At 40.2% G+C, this 22,510-nt stretch overlaps 1 protein-coding gene across 6 annotated transcripts in view; it reads left to right on the plus strand.

Annotated features, from left to right (window-relative positions):
- Positions 1-22,510, plus strand: part of DIP2C (disco interacting protein 2 homolog C) — a 326,462-nt gene that overhangs the window by 255,758 nt on the left and 48,194 nt on the right. For all 6 annotated transcript variants that reach the window (XM_075419735.1, XM_075419734.1, XM_075419736.1 and 3 more), the window contains 9 exons: positions 178-292; positions 4,707-4,908; positions 6,994-7,103; positions 7,895-7,975; positions 12,518-12,641; positions 14,286-14,407; positions 17,131-17,242; positions 17,362-17,471; positions 20,141-20,271. In XM_075419735.1, coding sequence (XP_075275850.1) covers positions 178-292; positions 4,707-4,908; positions 6,994-7,103; positions 7,895-7,975; positions 12,518-12,641; positions 14,286-14,407; positions 17,131-17,242; positions 17,362-17,471; positions 20,141-20,271 — 1,107 coding nt within the window. The remainder of the gene's footprint in view (positions 1-177; positions 293-4,706; positions 4,909-6,993; positions 7,104-7,894; positions 7,976-12,517; positions 12,642-14,285; positions 14,408-17,130; positions 17,243-17,361; positions 17,472-20,140; positions 20,272-22,510) is intronic.

The raw sequence follows: 22,510 nt of genomic DNA on the forward strand, positions 1-22,510 counted from the left end.
CCTCCAGAAGCTACCCACAACTGTTCTCGTTGCTTTTTCCCCGTAAATAAAATCCTATTGATACACCAGTTGTCTGAGTAATAAGTAACAAAATCGTAGTTGTGGAGGGTTAACTTAGAAGACAGGCTTTTCCACCTGTTCTGACACCAAATACTCTTCTCTCCTTCTCTTCTATAGAATAGCAGTGTTTTCAGTGAGCGTGCTGCATGATGAGAGGATAGTTATTGTTGCTGAGCAAAGGCCAGATTCCACAGAGGAAGACAGTTTTCAGTGGATGAGTAGAGTCCTCCAGGTAATGCTCTTTATGTACATTTGGAAGCTATTTTTTCCTGCTTTATATTCTTTTTATTGATCTTTCAGGCCCCCGAGGTAACTGGCATTTGTCTTTGAGTAATTGTAAGTCCACCTTCAGTTGCACTTGCACCTAATGAGCACAGAATTAGATTCTTCTGAGTGACAATTCCTGTTTGGGCCACACATATCCAAAGAGTGAGCCTTTTCCTAATCACAGTGCTGTAAGAAAACAGGGATGAATTGAAGTGAGTAATAGCAAGGAGACAGTAGCCTATGGTTCATAAGGATATAGTCATTCATTACTTCAAAACGGTAGTGAGTTAATGTTTTGTATACTCGTACTGTCAAAGCCTCTACCAAAGACTACCAAAGTCTCTTACTAAACAGCTGTTGGCACTGGTATGGAGTTGACCCCATCAAAAGCAAATGTATGTATCTGAGCTAGATCTCCAGATTTTTTTTTTTAATCAATGGGAGAGAATTATGTGTGTCTAGTGCACCATGTTGATAGCCAAAATAAACTGAATGAAACACAGCCTCTACAGTGAGGTTATCTGCATAAGACACCTATTGCAAGGAATCCCGTTCCAGCTGTCAGGTGGATCACGCAAGGCACATACTGCTGGGATGAAACCCGCCTTGATGGTGTTGTGGACACTTTGACCAGAAGACAGAAGCAACTGAATACTAAAAAATTCTGATCTTCTTCTTACATATAGCAATCCAGGTTAAGGCAATATTATTACCATACTCAAAGTTTTTTCCGCTTGAATGTCCGAGCGCAAAAAATTAGATACTTTAGATAGCAGTCATCTTCCATCTCCTTCATCTTCGTGGTTAAGTCAAAGTCAATTCTCACTCAAAAGCAATAGGTTTAATGGAGATGTAGTCAAATAGAGTCTGTCTGTTGCTACCTTGTGAAATGGTCTCAGCTCTGTCTACAGCTGGTCACCTGTTACTTCCACTTACCTTCCTTTCTGTCCTTCCTCAAGGACTCTTCTCAGGCAAATATATTGCAAACATCTTTTTTGCTGTACCCAAGAGCCAAAGAAAAAGATCCCACACGAGTCGTAGAAGATGTTTTTATTCGTTACTGCTTTATACTGGGTAAGAAAGGGAATCTGTCTACCATATCCTTGAAGGGACTGAACGTATAAGCTTTCATCCATCTCAAGACAGGTTTGTCTGCTCTCTTGATTTAGGACATAAGTACCTTTCGTACAGCTAGAGACATCTCATATTCATAGTAGATCTAAATTATTACCAAGAAAAGCTAGAACTTCTAGCTTGTCTGTCACACAGAAAGCCTTTGAAGGCACCTAGAGCAACCTATTTTAGAAGGAGGCGCTTTTGGGTTGCCCATGCTTTCACAATATTGATCAGGTAACAAGCCTCTAAGAAAAGGTTGAAATTCTGGACTTGACACTTCTCCAGTTTAGTCAGCTGAGCATTTTTGTGACTTCCAGAGAAATTGTGTCCTACATCATTGTAGCCAGTAAAATTCAGTACTGAACAATGTGGGAGTCTGGTGTAAAGTTGCTCCTGCCAAAAGTCAATCCTGGTATACTGAGTGTGATCAAGTCCCAGCAATGTCTGGGAGTGGTAGGCTGTATATCAAAGTACACATGTGTTGTGTGGCTGCTTTCATCACACTTGTGCGAAGTCTGCAGCTCTGGCATGCGTCACTATGTGAACAAGAAGTTTCTGGTTCCACTTCAGCTGAGAGTGGAGATGGAGGACAGAAGCCAGGAATATGCAGGATGCATTGTGCCTCCTTCCCAATGAGATGTTTAATGACAGACATCGGGAAGTAGTAACCAGTTCTATCTGAATCATCTGCTAGTGCTGAGCAATGTAACAGTATCACACTTGTGTCATGACTGTCAATGGCATCCATGATAACAAACTACCAAATTACTACTCATTTCTGACGATATTTGTGAGACTTGTCTGACACCCTGCGTGTGCGGCCTTGTGCCAGCCCTGCCCAACACTGCCTGCTTCTGCTGTGCCTTGCGGGATCTCTACATCTCTTCCCTAGAGTTGAGCTGCATCGATTTGCAGGACTTGTTAACAATGGGTTGTACCTTGTTCTGACTCTCCCTGGCCCTTCCTGCTCCTCAGCAGAGGGCTGAGGGATGGTGGAGCTGCTATACGTATGGGACTATGCTGGGCTGCATCTATGGGTTTTAGCAGAGACATGGTTGGGAGGGAGTGGTCAGGCAGCGTAGAGAGACTCTTGAGAGTAGTGGAGGAGTATGGGATTTTAGTGACAACGTGCGTGAAGATCCCAGGTCACCCAGCAGATCAGTCAGATGGATCCTAGATGCTCATTCATCTCCCAGACTGCTGCAAGCTGATCGGACCCTTCAGGCAGAGCTGGAGCTCCGGTACCTGGCAGACTGGAGTTAGTTTCACCAGTGCCAGCACACTGGCAGGACTTCGCAGACAAGGAAAAGCTAAGAGATCTACTGCAGAACTGGAGAGTGTCTGTCTGGAGAGTTTTGTCAGAATGGAATGTTTTCTTAGTTTGAATGACGTAGCAATTTGGACTCTGCAAGTTCTGGTATCTCTAATCAATTTTCTCAATGAAACAGAGGGATAAAGATTTCAGATGCTCTTGTTTACTTCTGGCTGGACAGTCATTTCAAAACCAAGCCATCTCATCAAGAGGCATAAATGACAGCAGTATTAAAACTGACTGGTAATCTTCTCTCACAAAATTTTAAAGCTTAGTTCATTAGGGCTCATCCTTGTGAAACAAAGTCATTCCCTTCGTCAGTGCCAAGTTCCAAAGTGTGAAAGGTCATGGTTTTGAATGACCCATGACATTTTATGAAGCATTGTGCTGCAGAGGTAGCTATCAAAGGAGAGAGTTCAGAAGTCACTGGGGAATCATTATATGTAACACCCCTGATTCCATCCCAGCTGATTATTGCTTTCCATTCACCAGTTCCAGAAGCCACACTGTTGTATGTTTCAGTAAGAGTGGTTACTTGCCCCGTAACAGTTTTCCTTCAGGCTGATATCAAGTGAGGATCCCATGATGTATCACTGCTTTTCAGAACCTACAAAAAACATCAAGATTAGGATGTTATGATGGTTTTCGCCAGAAACATGAGACATTGTGTGTTGGCTATCATATACATATGTCACTATTGCTGATCTTTCAGGTAAGGTGTATGTAGACCAGCAACGAGATCTTCCAATACTACCGTAAGATCTACCACTACTAAAACGGCAATGTTTGTGAAATGAGTAACTGCTTTGTTATTCTTTCTTATGAAACTTTGCAATCAAATAAATAAAAAATGAAGCAAACAGAAGCCAAAAGCAAAGCATTTCTTGGAGACTCTGTTGAAGTAATCAGTAATTTATTGGTCTACACTTAAGTACATAAGTGTAAATGATTATTTGATTCTCCAAATATAGGTTGTATCTTCAAGGCAGTAGATGTATGCATTCACTGTTCTTACAGTTAAAAATTAAAATGCAAGTTAAGTAATTACATTTTTGAACATTTAACTAGTCATTAGAGATGTTGTCTGTACGTTGTTTCTCAGTCTGCTTGGGTGTCTGAAGTTGTTTTCTAACTCACTTGCTGCAACTGATGTTACCAATGTAAGGAAAATAACCAGTTAAAATGTGTACGGAATTAAAATCTTAAGTGCATGGATATTCATGTTTAACTAAATAAATTGCATAGGTACTGTACATTACAGAGGTTTTGAAAGTGTTGCAGTTTACTCCACTTGCCGGACAATGAACGTGGTTATTATAAGATTTGCAGGTGCTTATTTTTCAGGTTCTCACTCAAGTGGATTTTTTTTCAAGTGGATAGTTTCATAGTTTTCCCTTATGTTGTACCAATTCCCATTCCTGCCTGAGGCTCTTTTACACAGTAATCAGGCAGTGAAACAGTGATTATCTTAGAAAAATTTAAAAAATTTGTAAGCTACATACATCAGTAGGTATATGGTGATATATGTGCAACTTGGACTGGATGTTAAGTTGATAGGAATCCTTTGAACTTTAATTCTGAGAAGTGCTCCAGTTAAAATCAGTTTCACATGAGCTGCCAGCCCATCTTCGTAATAAATCTCCAGGATAAGTGCTACGAACGTGTGCCTAAGGGATGCCTAGGTAGCACTTCTTAGTAGATTTCTGTATATTTATCACTAGGTTTTTGTCTGCTTTTTTATCTTCTAGAGTGAGTGTAATAGCATCAGTGCTACATTTCCCTCCACCTGTTCCCACTGAAAAGAACCTCCTTATCACTGACATTGCTGAAGTGTCTTTCCATTGCCAGTTAATTATTAGGGTTGTTTTATGCAGTAATTCAGAACAACATGTGCTTATTAGAATGATGAAAAATTAGCGTTTCATTAAAGTTGACTTCCTGCTTTTTTAAGGCTATTGACAGTATTCATCAAGTGGGAGTCTACTGCTTAGCACTCGTACCAGCAAACACGCTTCCCAAGACGCCGCTGGGAGGAATACACCTGTCAGAAACCAAACAGCTCTTCTTGGAAGGGTCGCTGCATCCTTGTAATGTGCTAATGTGCCCCCACACATGTGTAACAAACCTGCCTAAACCAAGGCAGAAGCAACCAGGTAAGAAGAGTGAAGGCAAAGGGACCGTGACTTAATGCTGTATGTTGATGGTACTGTATGGAGCAAGATCAAGTAACTGCTAATGCAGGTGAGAATCGGCTCGATCAGTTGTTCCTGTTAAATATTCCAGGTGTGTTAAGGACATCATTGGTTTTGGCAGAAGCTAGAAGTACCTTCACAAAGAGCCCAAGCAAAAATGCTCCAAAACCCTAACTTTGGTGAAAATTAAGACATTTTTATCACTCTACAAGGCACTGGAGAGACAACACCTGGAGTTCTTTGTAAAATGCTGGTCAGTAGTGTTTAAAGAGGATGGGCTGAAACCAAAACAGAGAAAGATAAACTCTTGGCTTATTTGAAGGCTGAGTTTGTAAAGTAGAAGTAGAGAGGAAGAGGACTGTTGACAATAGCAGTGTTGGAAGCATAGCAAATACTTGAAAACTGGCCATGAATAAATTAAACCTAAGAAAGAGGATAAATGTTTTTACCTGAGTAGGGAGGTTCTGTGTTATTCTTACAGCAGGCATATTTGAGGGAGAACCCTGACTAGTTTTAAGATGATTCTTTGGAAGTTCTGCCACACTTTATGAAGAATACTGGATGAAGTGGTGCAGCAAGGCACTGACTCAGGACACTGAGAAAGCCCTGGTAGCCTGCTGTAGTCCAGTGGCTGGTTACTCATGCCTAATGAACAAGCAAATTGTAAAAAATTTTTTACTTTAAATCCAATTGCAGGTTTTAGTACTCATATTAATTTCGAGGATTTCTGAATCTGTAGCCTCAGGCTTAAGACCCGAATTCAGCTAATTAGGCTAAGTGTTGGTTACTTTCCATTTTAAAAACCAGCTTGGAATAGGAAATGGTTTTACCCTCTGGATCTCAAATACAAGGACTGTCCATCATGATTTCAGTGCAAGTGTGTGAAAACCATCAGCTTGTTTGTTTATTTAAAACCTTTGGACAAATGTTTCAGAAATCAAAACCATAATCTGAGTTTGCAGATACTGGCAATGTCAGAGGTTAACAATGACTTCCACTAGCTTAATGAAAGCAGTGAAGCCTTTCACTGCCATGCTCACTTCAGTATTTCCTTGTTGCTGCTTCACAAAGTAATCACTGAATTAGGATCAGTGCAGTGGAGATACTTACAGATGCATTATGTATACATTATATATCTCTATGGTAAAAGCAATGCCAGGAACACAGAAACTAAACTGATAGCATCATATTCTCCCATTTTTCATAGTTGTGATATACCCAGAGGATACTGCTTTCATGTTTTTAAAGCAGGGTGGTCTGTAGGTGTTGTTTACTGTACATTATCTGGTTGGTTACACATCTTGTATTTTGACCCTTATGCCATACACCATCACTGAGACAAAGCTTGGCCATCACAGACTAGAAGTAAAGCCTGATAGCTACTGCAGTGTATCAGTAATTCATCCAAATGTTTACATGAGTGTAAATGGTATCTGAGGGACAGGTATTTTTCCCTAATGGCAGCAACACAGCATCAGTGAAATCCACCTCATGGAGAAGCGTCAGCTGTGACATCTTCCTTTGTTGTGAAGTTATTTTTCTTCAGTCTCTACCTTGTGCTAAAGGGCTTGCATATGTTTTATCATATGCACCATCTGCCTTCCTAATCCTTGTCGCTTCATGTCTATAGCATTACAGATTTGCTAATACAGATGCAACTTAGCCCAGGGAACAGGAGAGAGAAATAGGAACATTGTTCCTGAAGCCTGGATAGATCTTATCTGGTTTTAGGCACTGAAATGGACATGCCTAAATTAGGAGCTGGATTTTCCAAAAATTTCTCATATCAAGGCAGACAAGATGTGTCTCTGACAGCAGAGAGCACATGCTAAATGGGCTCCTTAGTTACGTATGTTCAGAGGCCTGCCTATCTTCCAGCTACTTCTGGTCCATCAGCCAAATTTTGTGTCGGCGGAGGTGTGCTCAAGGTTTGGTGGTGTGGATAACAAGGAGGAAAATATCATGTAAAGCAAAAGAAACAAAAACAATTTTCATCCACAAGTGAAGGATTTTTACTGCAGTTGGCACATTTCTGCTTTATTCTAGAAATTGGCCCTGCCTCTGTGATGGTAGGGAACTTGGTCTCTGGAAAAAGAATTGCACAGGCCAGTGGTAGAGATTTGGGGCAAATAGAAGATAATGACCAAGCCAGAAAGGTAAGCGAAACTATTCTGATATGGCTTATATTTAGCTACTTAACATCAGGACCCTTAGCAGTATATAGATTGTATTATCATTATTGCAGAATTTGTTAACTTCTTTTTTTAGTTCACACTAAAGTATTTCAGGATCCCCTTTACAGATAAATATAAAATAGACATGAGGGGGGATCGCTGTATTTCATTTGTATGGATTTTTTTTGTAAATTTACATGGGACATCAGAAGAAACATGGTGGAAAGTGTTAGTGGGGCTTCTACCAGAAATCACCCTCTGTTACATCTTTTTTACTAGTTTAAGTGGAGTCCAGGGAGTTTTGTTTTCATATATAGTCCTGACCTTATCTGTTGTTATTTTGATCCTGTCAAATTAAGCTGAAATTCAGCTCTTTTGGGGGCTTATGTGAGTAATTAAATTAGTAAGTTCTAAGCTGTATAAATATTTATATATTTATAATAATAAGAAGAGAGGAAGCTAAAGAATTAAAGTTGTGCTTAAATTCAGGGATCAGTAAAAACTATTTTATTGCTTTGAAAGTGTAAGTAGTAATATATCATAATCCCAGCAGTGGCTTCACTTCCAGAGAGGCCGCTGCTACCGTGCAAAAGCACCTTGCTATAAATATGTGTGATGATAAGAGAATTAATTCAGGTTTAGTGCTTCTGGGTATCGATGTAAAATGTAGCATATAAATAAGAAAGACGTAGCTAAATTAGCAAAAATGGTTATCTGGTTTTTAAAGCCAAAAAATTATTTAGTGTCATGACTATCACTCTGCTTTATTTTAGTTCCTCTTCCTCTCAGAAGTGTTGCAGTGGAGAGCTCAGACCACTCCTGACCACGTGCTTTACACTCTACTCAACTGCAGGGTAAGAAGCTCAGGCCACGACTCTGACAGGCCGCGGTGTGGAAAATGGCACACTGGTATTGCAGCTGCACCTGCTTGTGCTGTGACTCAGTGCGACCTTTCTGTTTCTTTTCCCGTTAATACTCGGCTGTTATATTTAATGTCCACCGAGGCAGAAAGGAAGAGAGAATAATCATTGCCAGTTGTCAAAATATAGATTGCTTTTGTATCAGACAGCGTGCCTTACACATTTCTCATTTCTTTTTCCACCACATATATGTTGTGTCTGAGCAGATCTATTTCCATACTGATTGTTCCTGTACCAAAGAGTAGTATTTCATATCGCTCGCCATACTGACTTCCAATTTGAAAAGCACAGGCTTGGCAAAATCAAAGCATTTTCCCTAAATAAAGCAATGATTGTTGGTTTTGAGACTGAACTGTCTGAGGGAGGTGTGAGAATGGGGAAAGGAGGTGAAGAGAAGAAGAAGAGGCATGTCCAGAATCCAACCACGTCTGCAGAGAATCATTAATAAATCTGCCTGCACAGCCTACATGAGGTGCCAGCCTGGCACAGCATTTCATTGCTTATCAAAAATGAATTAATGCATGTGAGGTGGTGCAGAGCTCAGCTTTACTAAGAGTGGGTGATTACAGACTTCTTAGGTGATGGTAGATGACAAACCGTTAATTCCAAGACCACTGCAAGGAATGAAAGTCTGATTTCAAACCATCCCACCACAGTACATCTAGACACATCTTATCAAAACTGGGAAACACACGTAGTGTGTGAGGGTCTCCAAGAGAGGAGGGGCCTGAGCAGTGCTATTCTCCTGGGCCACCTGGAGTAGCTGGTGTTGTTTCAGCCCATGTGGTCCCTGCTCAGCTTGGATGGGATCTTAAACCTCCGGTAATTTGTGAACTTCTGTGAAAGGATCACTTACTCTATTTATAGGATATGCTTCCCCAGCCCATGTTACAGTGCTGGTACCAAAGTTCAGTTTGAGGCTACTAAGAAGTCATTAAATGACCTTTTTAAATTCAGATTAATAGCTAATATGATGCAAAGAAGTGCAACTTGACAGATAATAGTGAAGTAGTAATGTAGTTGTCTGTGGCAAAGTAGAAATCTTGAGAGGCAAGGCTGTTTATAGATTCAATATTACACCATTCAAACAGTGCATTGTTCTGTCCTGCAAGTTAGGAGCAAAGATGCTGTGAGGAAGACAATGATGTGTACTGTCCTGTCTCCTCCACACAGGCTGTTGCTTTTAAGCTTTAAATAAAGCCAGACTTCCCATGCTGGCAAAAGGGTTCAAACAGTGAGAGGGAAGGACACAATGTGCAAAACAAGGATTAAAAAAATAATTTCTCGTTCCGTGGAAGTGAAAGATAATTGAATTTTGAAATTCAGTTTCTCCATTACTCTCAGTGCGGAGTATCGTATCATATGAAATTTGTTTGGAGAGATGTAATACTTTATGGAGAGATTTGATGTTTTATGGAAAGAAGTGACAGGTTTGGTGGGATTTAGCCTAGACAAGTTTTATTACCCATCCTGAATTTCAGTTCTGATTTGTAACTTTTCCCTTTTTGTCTTCCTTGCACATTGTCTGTAGGCTTTGTTCTGAAACATCCAGGCATCTTGCAGTGGATGACTAACAGAAATCCAATGAGATTAGTATTTTCCTGTAACCCAAGCTTTTTGAGAATTTGGAATATTTCAAAATTAGAGCAGTGCGTTGTTTTTAGTGTGTGTCATGAAGGATTGCAACACCTTTACGTTGCAGGAGACCTCATATAAAAGACCCGAAGGGAATAGTTGCCTGGTGCTTGCCAATGATTCTTGTCCAACAACAGGATTCTCCTTCCCTGCACTTCACATAAACAGTCTTTCTTCTGGTTCATCTGTAGCAAGTGCCAAAAGTCTTCAATGTGAACAAGTTTTGCACAAATTTGCATGATTTGCAATGATTCCCAACTGTGTAAGTTGGGCAGAGAGGAACCTGATGAAGTTCAACAAGGGCAAATGCAGGATCCTGCACCGAGGAGGAACAACCCCATGCGTCAGTTCAGGCCTGGGGCGGACCTGCTGGAGAGCAGCTCTGTGGAGAGGGACCTGGGTGTCCTGGTGGACGACAGGTTAACCATGAGCCAGCAGTGTGCTCTGGCTGCCAAGAAGGCCAATGGCATCCTGGGGTGCATTAGGAGGAGTGTGGCCTGGGGTGCATTAGGAGGAGTGTGGCCAGCAGGTCGAGGGAGGTTCTCCTTCCCCTCTACACTGCCCTAGTGAGGCCCCATCTGGAGTACTGTGTCCAGTTCTGGGCTCCCCACTTCAAGAAAGATGAGGAGCTACTGGAGAGAGTCCAGCAGAGGGCTACGAGGATGGTGAGGGGACTGGAGCATCCTCCTACGAGGAGAGGCTGAGGGAGCTGGGCTTGTTCAGCCTGAAGAAGAGAAGGCTGCGAGGAGACCTAATATATGCTTATAAATATCTGCAGGGTGGGTGTCAGGAGGATGGGGCCAAGCTCTTTTCAGTGGTGCCCAGTGACAGGACAAGGGGCAATGGGCACAGACTGAAGCATAGGAAGTTCCGTCTGAACATGAGGAAGAACTTCTTCCCTCTGAGGGTGACGGAGCCCTGGAACAGGCTGCCCAGGGAGGCTGTGGAGTCTCCTTCTCTGGAGATATTCAAGACCCGCCTGGACAAGGTCCTCTGCAGCCTGCTGTAGGTGACCCTGCTTAGGCAGGAGGGTTGGACTAGATGACCCACAGAGGTCCCTTCCAACCCCTACCATGCTGGGATTCTGTGTCAGGGGGGCCTGTGTTTCTGATGTTTGTGGGGATATAAAGGGTCCTTCTTCCCATGACTGTGCAAACAGGCAATTTCTTAAAAGGAAGAATGAAGAGTTTAAGCAGATTCCTACTAGCAGGTCTACAGTGACAAGGACACCCAGACCTCAGGTCCCGTTGGCCATATTTAGGGCTGGACAGATGGAAGCCATATTTAGTCCACCATCCATATAGTTGCATATGTCTTTAGAGGAAGCTTTCTTACTGAAATGATCTCCGCATTGTCGAGAGGACTGATTAAAATTGCCTGAAGTGCATTTCAGTAAGTGTGGTTGCTGAAGATGATGAAGAGGAATACTAAGCTCTGACTTTGTCCTTTTTATTTTCAGTTAGGTTGTCCTCTTTGTTGACAGTTTATAGTTTGTACATGCCAGGTGATGCCTGGTGACATGCTCTCTCCTCTCTGAAGCTTGTGGTCAATAAATACTGCGGTGGTGCGTGGGATGGTGATGGTGGATAGAAACCAGCAGTCAGGCCAAATGCTTATTATTCCTTTCCTTGTTAAAATAGAGTGTAAAGAATATTTCTTTAAAACAGTAGACCACCTTGCTTTCTCTCTTAAGAAGGACAGTGATACAATATTTTGCATTGCATTGCATTGTGATTTTGATACATTGTTCATTTAAAGTGTGCATATATATATATTCTTACCTTTTTTCCCCTCAATTTTTTCAGACTCCCTATTTTTAAGTTAACTTAGTGCTTGTGATGAGTGCCAGGTATTTCACAGCAGAAGTGCAGGCGGAAATCCTCTTTCTCCACAGAACAGATGCACAAGCAGAGGTGCAGCCCTTCCCGTACTGCCCTGTCCCGTTATCTCAGCCCAGACCTGGCCAGACCAGCTCTAGGCGCAGTCAGTCTGTCCTGTGCGTTCATTTTCAGACTTGTCTTCTGAGGTGTCAGCTGTGGTAGTGAATTTTGTGATACAGATGTATATATTTCTTTAAATGTGTATTTGTGTGTGTGCATATGTACACACATATATATATTTAGGAAATCTAAGAACATAATACTAATCCAGTATAAAACAAGGTTTTGGTTTGATAGTTTTGAGTTAGCGCTGTTTGAAGTGCTTCAAAAAGCCAAACTGTAGCGTATTGTCACTTCCCCTTTTCTTTCATGCTGACCAGTTACGCAAATTCAACAAATGCCTTACTTCTCTGTTTCATTTATATGCATGTGCTTAGCTTTTGTTCCAGACTAATTCTTTTCCCCGTCACAAAGAATTGTTTTCTCCTGTGTCTTTTGTCTCTTGTCTTTTGAAGTGTTTCTGCTGTGCCGTTTGGCTTCACTCCAGCGTGCAGACAACGAAGTGCAATTTTCAGGAGTGCTCTCCACAGATTCTCCAGATCGCTGTAGAGACCATGAAGCACTTTCCTGGCTGTAGCAGGAGTGCTGCCTGGGTAGCAAGGGAGGGAGTACAGGTTACATGGGCAGGATCTTACCGTGCTACTGTACTCCCTTGGTTAGAGCGAACACACTGTTCAGGGTAGAAGGTACAGAGAAAAGAACAGAGATCATTCCTCTGCTTTACAAACATCTTTTTTCTTTCCAGTTGCCGTTTGACATAAAGCTGAAGGTTTCCGTATTTAAGTTGATTGCGTGACATATTGTGGCTGCACCTTATCCAGTAACTTCTAAAGTGCAGAGGAAAACAGAGCTTCAGCACATTGCATTATCTTCTGTGACGTTTAACTGTCTTCCTGTGCAGGGAACAATAGCCAACTCGCTAACATGTGTCCAGCTACATAAACGAGCGGAGAAGATAGCTGTCATGCTGATGGAAAGGGGGCATTTACAAGATGGAGACCACGTGGCTTTGGTTTACCCACCAGGTAAAGAACTGCCCTGCCCAGTCCCTTAGTAGTCCCGAAAATTTATCAAGGTCCTTTAGAACGGTGCTGCACTGGTGGTGTTACCAACCTGCAAACCATGTTCAGTGGCAAAACACAGTATTTGCCTTATGAACATTTCTTTGAACTTAGTCAAAGATACTTAAAAAAATTTCTCTTGTGTATGCACATAGATACTATTTCTTTGGGTTCAGATTAAGATTAACCTGTGTTTTTAAAACCTGTCTGTTATAAGCAGTCAAATTGAATTTCTCTTGTCTTTTAATTTGCTGGTAATGTACTACTATTGGAGCAGCCAGCTCTGCTAAAATATTCCATCTGCTGAGTGTTCTTAGATCCACTTGTTGAATTCCCTCTTGGAAGGGCTGCGTTTCATGTGGGTAAAGCAGCAATACGTAGGAAGTGATTCATGGCTTTTTAGAGTAGAAATATGATGAATAAATCACAGATAATGAAGAAATAGCAAATTGTAATCACTGTTTTCTCTATGGATCTTTAACCTATAGAGCTCTCTGTGGCTTGGATTTTCATCCTTTGACATAAGAGCTTTTAAGCTTGTGTTGACTGGTACCACGTTTGACATTTGTTTGAAATTATTTCTGATCTAGTGCTGCTCTTTTATCTTCAGCATTTCATGTGTGTTGATGAAATAAGCAGTCTGATTGAAGGTCTATATTGTGATATTTAGTTGTAAGGGGTGCAAGATACTGGTTAAATCTTCATAGTTTATAGCAGTAATTTCTCAGTGGTTAATATGAGAAAACCTTTTCCACAAAAGAGGATCAGTATTTAAAACATAAGTTTTTATTTTCTGTATTTTGCTTCCCATGAATAAAGCATTTTATTGAAGGAACAGTAACCTACCAGTACTGCAGATCCTTTTCCACTGAAAGAATAAACCAGCCCCCATTGTCGTCTTGTCACGGCCTGTGTACAGCACCGGGGAGCTATCAAACAGCAGTATTCAAGGGATCTTTGTGCTGTTGTCTGTTCAGCCTCCTTGGATAGCCTGAAGTGTGCTGTCAACAGTCTGTCAGCAGTAGTCAATATTTATATGGAGCAACACCTAATTTTATGTTAGAAGCAGGATTTCAAAATCATTACTCTCTTTTTTACTATAAAAGTTCAGGTAGAGAAGTCAAAGCTGCATATCTGAGATTAAAAATGACATGAGAAAGACTATTTAATAAAACCTCCAGGTGTTCTTTCTGCAGCTGGTAGGAACAGGCATCATCCTACCTCATCCTTTTGCTGGGGCATCCCTCTTCTTGTAGATTCTCATTTGTCTATAAATGTAAACGTGAGAAGATAATTAATTCGTAGAAATCAGTCTTTTTGACAGGTTACTTCCTGATCATAAAAGTGGAGTTCACCTAAGTGATGATATCTGGCTGCAGCTTTGTGTGTCGCCTTTGCTTTTTCATGCTCAGAAGAACAGTACAATTGAAAGGAATCAGTGAAGCTGAACAAATACTGACAAGGGGCTGAGAAAGAAGTCTTTTAAAGGGCTTAGTCACTCATTTAACCTTCTGAGTTGAGTTCCAAGTAATATTTATGCTGACATAGATGTCTGTGATTAAATGATTTGATTTTCAGGGTAGGATTTTTGTTTTGTTCTTCATGCAGGAATAGACCTGATTGCCGCATTTTACGGATGCCTGTATGCAGGCTGTGTGCCAATAACCGTTCGACCTCCACATCCCCAGAACATAGCTACCACGTTACCTACAGTGAAGATGATTGTGGAGGTGAGCAGACACCTGAAAATGCACAAGTAGATTAAATGGGCGATGGATTTGTGTAGTCTTTAGGAATGGTAACTTCAGTGACTGGTGGTGTAGGTTGAAGAGTTGTATTCCTTCCGAAGATTCAGGACCTCAGTGTGTTGCAGTCAACACTGCTTGACAGTACACAACCTGCTGACTTCTGCTGTTGCATTTTGCTGCAGTTCTGCTACCACTTTCACGAAGTATATTTGAAGCGCTTTATTTAGCTATATGCCAGGAATGGTTGGTTTTCTCACCTGGCAACACTACATTGACTACTTTAGAAAGTAGAGAAAAATCCCAATGGAACGCATAGTTTGACCTGGTGGTGGTTTGTGCTCAGCTCTATGCATCTAGTTGTTTCACAGTTTGAAGCAGTTTCAAAGTTCTGTTGTGAAGATGTTGTTCGATGTTTTGTTTCATCCAAAGAAGTGTTACTCAGTCTTTTTCATTCAGTGATTTCTTTTGATATTTTGGCTTTATCTAATAATGTTTAGTCTTTGTTGCATATAAATAACCTCATTGTGCTTGTTACTGAGGGAAGTTAAATGGTTGCAAAGAGATAACTTTTTACATCTGGCAGTTTCTAATTCATTGAGTGGAATTCTGAGTCTCTGAAAAAACAAGTTGAAACAAATGTGATTTTAACATTTCTAATGAATGTTGACATTTTCATGTAATAAGTACTAGAGATAGTTATAATTTGTGGCTTACCTTATGGCACCAGATGCCACAAAATATCAGTAGAGGTATGAGAAATTGTCCCATTGTCTCCAGGGTTCTCACTATTTAATATTTTGGCACTCACTGTTTTTAAACGTCACTTGTTAAAATTGCAGAAGTGGTGTAAAATCTGTTATTTTGTTTTTCCTTTGGTGTTTAGTAGCCAGACTAGATCTGTTTGTTTTCATGATGAAAAACTAGGACAGATCTAAGCTGACTTGTAATCATTGTCCCTTCAATAGACTAGCTTTAAAGAAAATATTAAAATTTATTAGCCGTATTAATGCCAGTTTGACTTAAAAGCCTCGCAGCTCTGTTTTAAACAAGATTTTCTTCATTTTGGGGAGGGATGGCCTTGTAGAAATTAAAATATTGAGGCTGTTCTGTCATTGCCAGTGCAATCATACAAATTTGCTGGTTTGATGGGGTCAAAGCCTACTCTGACATGTTGTATGTCTACACAGCACCTTTTGAAGTCAAAAAGAATGACTTCTAAGCAAAGTTTAGCCTACATAATTTTGGTTTGGTGGTGAACTGGTAGTAGTAAAGTGTAGTATAGTATAGTATAGTAAAATATAACTGAACATTATTGAGCTCCATCTCGAGCAGTTGCTGCCTTCTTTCTCCTTTCCACTGTCCCTACGTGTTTATTTCCAGCTTGCTACTCTCCAGGCATGGACATTCTGCATTTTAATGAACCTCCTGATCTTCCAGATAATATAATTCCTAAGAGGGCTAGTAACCACTAACTCTCGAAATTCCTTTTATTTTACGGATTCTGTAAATCCCAGATCAAGATTTTCATAGCTAAGATTAGATATATAGGAATTACCTTGCCTTGTCCTGACAGTGACATGGTTGGATTGAGGGATGCTGCAGTGGCTTCATTTGTCTTCACTTTTAGCTTGAAATATTTAGATATTCCAAACAGGGGAATCATGGGGTTAGAGGAATTAAGTACAGCTTGGGTCCGTGCTTTTGTGCTCGTTATGTCTTCATGTGCTTTGTAAAGTTGACCTATAAAGCTGACCTCCACGAGGTTACTGTCAATAGAAGCTGATCCCTTCTGCTCGCTGTAAAATTCATTGTACATACGGTTACCGATTTCCTTAGGTTGAACACTGGAAATACAGTGTGCAATGAAACATTTCAGGTTCCTTAAAGAAAAAAATACTCTTAGCAATATTTGCACAGATTCTCCAAGTGTGGGGAAAAGAATGATGCTCCCTTTTCAGTTTTTCCTCTGTACTATCGTGAGTGATTAACAGTGTTCATATTTATGTTTGTGTGAATATTTCCTTAAATATATTAATTTTATAATCAGTAAGAAATATTCTTGTAGTTGCTGCTTTTGAATTTTTAAAAATGGCAAATCTAGAAGGCAAATACCTTCGGCATGTATCATCTAAAATTCAGTGCAGATGGTATTTGCAGTAAACTCACAATTTCCCTTCTTAGTGCTACTTGCACAATTTCTAGTCTACTTTTGCTGGTATCAGAAGAGTTCCCAGTGGTTTTTCCTAAGCACAGGAACTGAAAGTATATGGGTAACATAAAAATGACTTCAGATAGTAAAATTATTCATATAAGTGTCAGACTAGGTTTTGGTTTATGTGAAAATGCTGTTTATAAACCAAGATGTATTCTGATCACATAGGGAGTGTTTTAGTCACAGTCTTCTGTACTGGCATTCTAGGTTGATAACTGGTATAATGTGTTGGAAGAGTCACATTCTTACTATTAAGGTGCCTTTAGTTTCATTACAACGTTTTTCTGAAAGTGCAATTTTCATGTATTTTGTAAAACTCACTCTGCTCTCTGAGTTGCATTTTTTGTGCGTCTTTCCACCTGCTGATTGGAAAACATAAGACTAATATACCCGTGTCCTGTTCTGGCAGAAAAATAAATCATGGTCTTGCTCATTTTCGTGGGAGAAATAATCAATATCCCATTGCGTTATTATTTATTTTTTAAATTCCTAGGTGAGCCGCTCTGCCTGCTTAATGACGACACAATTAATATGTAAATTGTTACGGTCACGAGAGGCAGCAGCAGCAGTGGATGTCAGAACATGGCCTCCGGTACTGGATACAGGTGAGTGCTAAGGCTAGGGGACCTCTGTGTCTTCTTTTATCGTTGTATTTGTCAAGCACTCAGAGGTCTACATGTCTTGGGAGTAAGATGCACACATTTTCTTTCTCTGTTTTCACTAGATGATTTGCCAAAGAAGCGGCCTGCACAGATCTACAAACCTTCTAACCCTGAAACGCTTGCTTACCTTGACTTCAGCGTCTCTACAACTGGCATGCTAGCAGGGGTAAAGGTAGGGACTTCTTGTTAAAACTGACATTTCTGCCGTCACGCCTGGCTGGCAGGTGGTACATTGCTCCTGGTTTGTAACTCCTCTTTATTTTTAGTCACAGAAATTGATTTGCTTCCTCCCTTGCAGTCATAATTTGATTCCACTAACTTTAAATTAGTTCTTCTATACTGACTATGGTACCGTGTGTGGCAAGTTTAGCCCCTCTCCTCCTCCTCAGACTAAAAGTTTTTTGCCAATAGCTCTGCCGATCGCCTACTAGTTTGTCCGCCTGAAGCATTCTGCAGCTCACACATCTATTATTTCCATTTCATGAAGGAAATGAGACTCAGTCATCCTTTTACTACTGGTTCCAGTGTCCATTCATTGTTTTCTCCTTACTGCAACTCAGCTACTGGCTGTTGGTTTTCAATATTCTCTTCTTCATGCATCTTGAGCTCTTTCAATCTCCATTCTGCAATTTTCTCCAGACCGCTAGCCACAATTCATCAAAGCTGTTTTACCTAGCTGCTAACTTAGGTTATTCCAGCTTTGGTTTCACCAACACACAGGCAAAAGCACTCTCTTATTCTTTCTTACCTGTTGCTTTTGTAGTATCTGTTGCATATCCAAGGATTATGATTACTTCAGCAATCTCTGCTGACATATAACACTTTACAGCCTATACTGAATTTCTCATACTCTTTGGCATCATCCATCTATTTTCAGAAGCTTTATAAACAAAGAAAGTATCATTTTTCCAGTTTTCAGATGAGAATTTGAAGCACAGAGCGGTGAAGTGACCAGCCCAAGGGTGACCAGGGGTTAAATGGATGAGCTGGCTGATGGTCAGGTTTTGGACACTCCTGGAAGATTCATTTCATCTAACTTTAAACAGCTACGATGCCTGCAGATGTGGACTAGTCATTGGGCTCCTCAGTAATCAACAGGGAGAAGCAGGGACTTTCAGGGTGTAATTTATCTGACTTACCTGAAACATCAATTTTTGAATGGGGTGAATGTCACATAAGTCTTCATTTCTTTGAAAGGGAGCCTTAAATGATTGTTTCAGATGCAATCATCCGTATTAAATCAGGTCTGAATTCCACCTTATCAGACTTGCAGAAATGACTACTAGCTATGCAAAGTCAGTATTTGGAGAGCTTCAAAGATAGTCAAAGGCAGGAAAAGTCGACAAATCTTTTCTTAATGTGACTAAAGGGAAATCCAGATAAATCTGTCAAGGAATTGTTGATTAGCTTCTGATACCTGGGTCACAAAGCCTCCAGATCACTGACTCAGCGGGTTTATGTAAACAGTTACCACCTACTAGATCATCACTAGTGATTAATTAATTGTAAAAGGATCCTAAGAGGCCACAGGGCTTATATTCATAATGCAGTGGTGCTAAATTTAAAAAACGGCTAAACAACTTGTGTGGCTTCTGAAAAGCTGATAAATGTTTTGTATCGCTTTGGAAGTAGTAGATTCCACTTCTGTATACTCTCAATTTTTCAATAGCGTGCACCCAGTATGATGTAAAAATTCAAAAAATAACATAAGTTCTGGACCTACAGGGTTCAGTTTAATCCTGTGTGAAAAAGTAGTCTTGATTCAGCTAGAGTAGAATTAATCTCTGCAAACTGCAGATGATCACGGTGTGGACACCTGTTCTGAGCGGGTCCTTTAGCATCGCTTGGAACACGTCCAGCCTCAGTTATGGCTCTCATTGGCAATGGAGAAAGACCCACTTCTGGAGCTTTATTCCCCTGTTTACCTTAAGATCAAATAAATTTTGCCTTTGAAGTGCCTGTTCCCCTCCGTTGACTCTTAACAGTATATAAGGCAACTAGTTCTGTATGTGGCAGAGATCAAAGATGAGTTAAATCCTATCCGGGCTGAACTTCTAACACGGGTATCTTTCTTGTTATGGACAGAGAGGACAAAAATGATAAGATGTAATTCTGTTCCCACTGTAGTTAGAACTTCTAAGCTGGGATGGGTGAGTGTGGGAAACATCGTAAAGCTAGGAAAAAATCAGAAGAATTTCCTTTTGATCAGGTTTTTTGTTTCTGCTTTCTGCTTCTTTTGTCACTGAGAGCTTTCTTACCCAGATTTTGAGAGCCTGTTTCTCAATTAGGAGGTGGATAACGTGAAGACATTTTACAGAACCTTTACTAAGTTTTTTGGGGCTCTTTATCACTGAATTATTAGGTCCCTAGTACCGTTTTGCATGCAAATTACTCTTCTATTTAAAAAGTACTTTAGCATTTTTTTTTTATTGTATTAAGAAATATGTACTTAGAAATATGTTACTGATGATTGGCAAAATACTTTGTTCAGATCCTGCAGTCATTCACTCCTTTGTTCTTTCGGAAAGTTTAGCTTGTTATCATTAGCTTTGCATACAGCTTGGAGCACATCTTTAAACCACTCACGGCTTTCTCCCTAAATCATTTCAAACTTACCTTTCATTCTGCCTCCCCTCCCCTTTCACAGTTATTTGGATGCCCTCTTGAAGGCAAATTATGTTTTCTTAGATATAAATTACATGTGTGTTTACACTGAGCACAAAGTCAATATTTATTTGTTTGCTTTATGCTGTAACTGATTTAAGCTCTTGGCACAGTTTGGGAATGAGCCTTCCGAATGACATAGTTGATCATTTTAATTACTTTGCTGTTGTCTTTCAGATGTCTCACGCAGCCACTAGTGCCTTTTGTCGTTCTATTAAGCTGCAGTGTGAGCTTTATCCCTCCAGAGAAGTTGCTATCTGCTTGGACCCCTACTGTGGACTTGGGTTTGTCCTCTGGTGCCTCTGCAGGTGAGGTTTCTCCTCAAATTTTGAAATACAGTTTCCGTTGTACTATAACACAACAAACCGCATGATGTGGAGATGACAATACCTCTGGGACTGACGTAGGCAATTGGAAGTGCTGGAAGCTGTATGAAGAGTGCTGTAAGGAGAATATGCTTTGTTTGAGCCAGGCATGGCCGTAGGTATTTAGACTGACAAGCGCAGAGCATCAACAAGGCTGCGCATTGACCTCCTGCTGTTTTACTGCTGTCTCTGCAGAGGGTGGCTAGTTTTTATTTGGTGAAGGCAGCACTCCACCAATATTACCTTAAGAAAGTGGTTTCTTGGCATCCTCTTTTTCATTCTGTAATCTGAAAGCACAAGTAGATACCGGGGACTTCCTCATTTGTAGGACTTACGGATGGGATTTTCACAGAGGCACGGACATGTGTTTTCTTGCAGAAGGATACTTCTATGGCAGTACCAAAGCTATCAGAAAAAAACATTTCTAGTGAAATGCAAATCAGCTTTTTTTGTTAATAAGAAGTTTAGAAAGTTAACAGTGCTGTCAATCTTTATACTCCAGAGAAGTTACAGTTCAGCACTGAAAGCAGTTCCATCAATTTTTGTTTGTTTGTTTGTTTGAAGTTAAATGGGTTGATGCGGAGGCAAAAAGGAAGAGCTATGGGAGTGTTAATGGAGCCCAATTTTATGAAGACACTGTGGAGTCACAGTAGTCCGAAATCTTTGCTCCCTCCATAGGAGGTTCTTTGGTGTTAGCAGTATTGCTATTTTTAATTACTAAAATGAAGATAATCCAGGGCAATATAAATAATCTAGATAAACTTCTTACCAATTTACTAAATACCTGAAGGAAGCATTATTTGATAACAACTGCAACAATTTGTTTTCAGCAAGTATTGTTTATTTAGAAGTAGGCTATTGGTCTGTGTTGTTGCCCTTTTAAAATATTTGTTATTAAATATTAAATGGGCCAAAGATTAACCATATTATCATATTTATTCTTGATCAGTTTTTCTTGATTTAAACTATACTTGCCCTAATATTATTTTAGAATATACATAGGGATTAGAGATCTCTTTGTTTTGAAAAATCTTTCTTTTTAATATGTTATTTCCACAAGACAAAATTAAAATTATTGAGGCTGCAATGAAACCTTTCAGAAATGTTGAGATTTTAATTAAATCACTCTGTTTAAGTTAAATTTTTAAACTGTTGATCTTTTAAGTCAGTTGACTATTTCTTATATAGACTTATGTGTTCCAGCATGCCCTGATGTCAACACTGTTAGGCCTTCGCTCTGCTGGGGGCTAAGCCAGATCTGCCATGGTGCATTCAGTGAGACCAGGGCAGGACTGTGGAGCACCAGAGGAGAGTTCAGCTGAGGAGTGTATTGTTGTATGGGGCAGTGTCAGGACATGGAGCGTCCAAGGATAACTTCTATGCAACATCACGGTAGAGCTGCAAAATACAGATAAATGTTGGCCTGTCCAAAACCCAAGTAATTTGTGGTGCCCGTGACTCTCCTGAACACAGAAATTTTTGTTTCTTCCAGAACTATATTTGCAACAAATATGCATTTGCTGCCCTTAGGTCCTTCCCAATACTGATAGTATTAAGCTTTTTTTAGGAGAAGATTGTTAATGACTGGTGAGTGAATGAGGCAGCAAGCCTTTGGCAGAAAGCAGTCAAGGTCTGTGCCCCTCTGTAGCCTGTAGAAGGAATAGAAAATTCTATACCGTTTTCAAAGCAGAGATGGGAATCGAGGGAGTTGAAGGAACTGAGATCAGGCCAGCAACACTCTAATCTTATGAACCATCATGTCAGTCTCTTCTTTGCCACTTACCTCTTGTTCCTGTAGAACCAGAAAAATTGCAGGCTGCTTGAATTGCGACTGTCATTTAGAGAAAGCTGGCGTTAGATACAGCTTCATTAATTCCACTTATGAACCTCATTTCCATTTCATTAGTATTGTAGAAGTGAGTATTATTTAATGTGATAGCAAAAAATATATCCTGGAGGTTATTAGACTGTTACTCGTCCTAACTTTAAACTTTACAACTTTGCATTTTACTCCTTGTAGTTTAGCATACCCAAATCCTCCCCAACTTTTTACAGCCCAGATTTCGACTTCAGAGGATTCTACTGTAAAGTTATGATTGTCTGTCACCACTCCCATTAACTAAATTAATACTTCTAATGGCATATGGAAATGAAGTTACATCTTCAATTTTTGATCAGCTAG

The sequence above is a fragment of the Opisthocomus hoazin genome, chromosome 4, assembly GCF_030867145.1.
Source record: "Opisthocomus hoazin isolate bOpiHoa1 chromosome 4, bOpiHoa1.hap1, whole genome shotgun sequence".
Taxonomy (NCBI): domain Eukaryota; kingdom Metazoa; phylum Chordata; class Aves; order Opisthocomiformes; family Opisthocomidae; genus Opisthocomus; species Opisthocomus hoazin.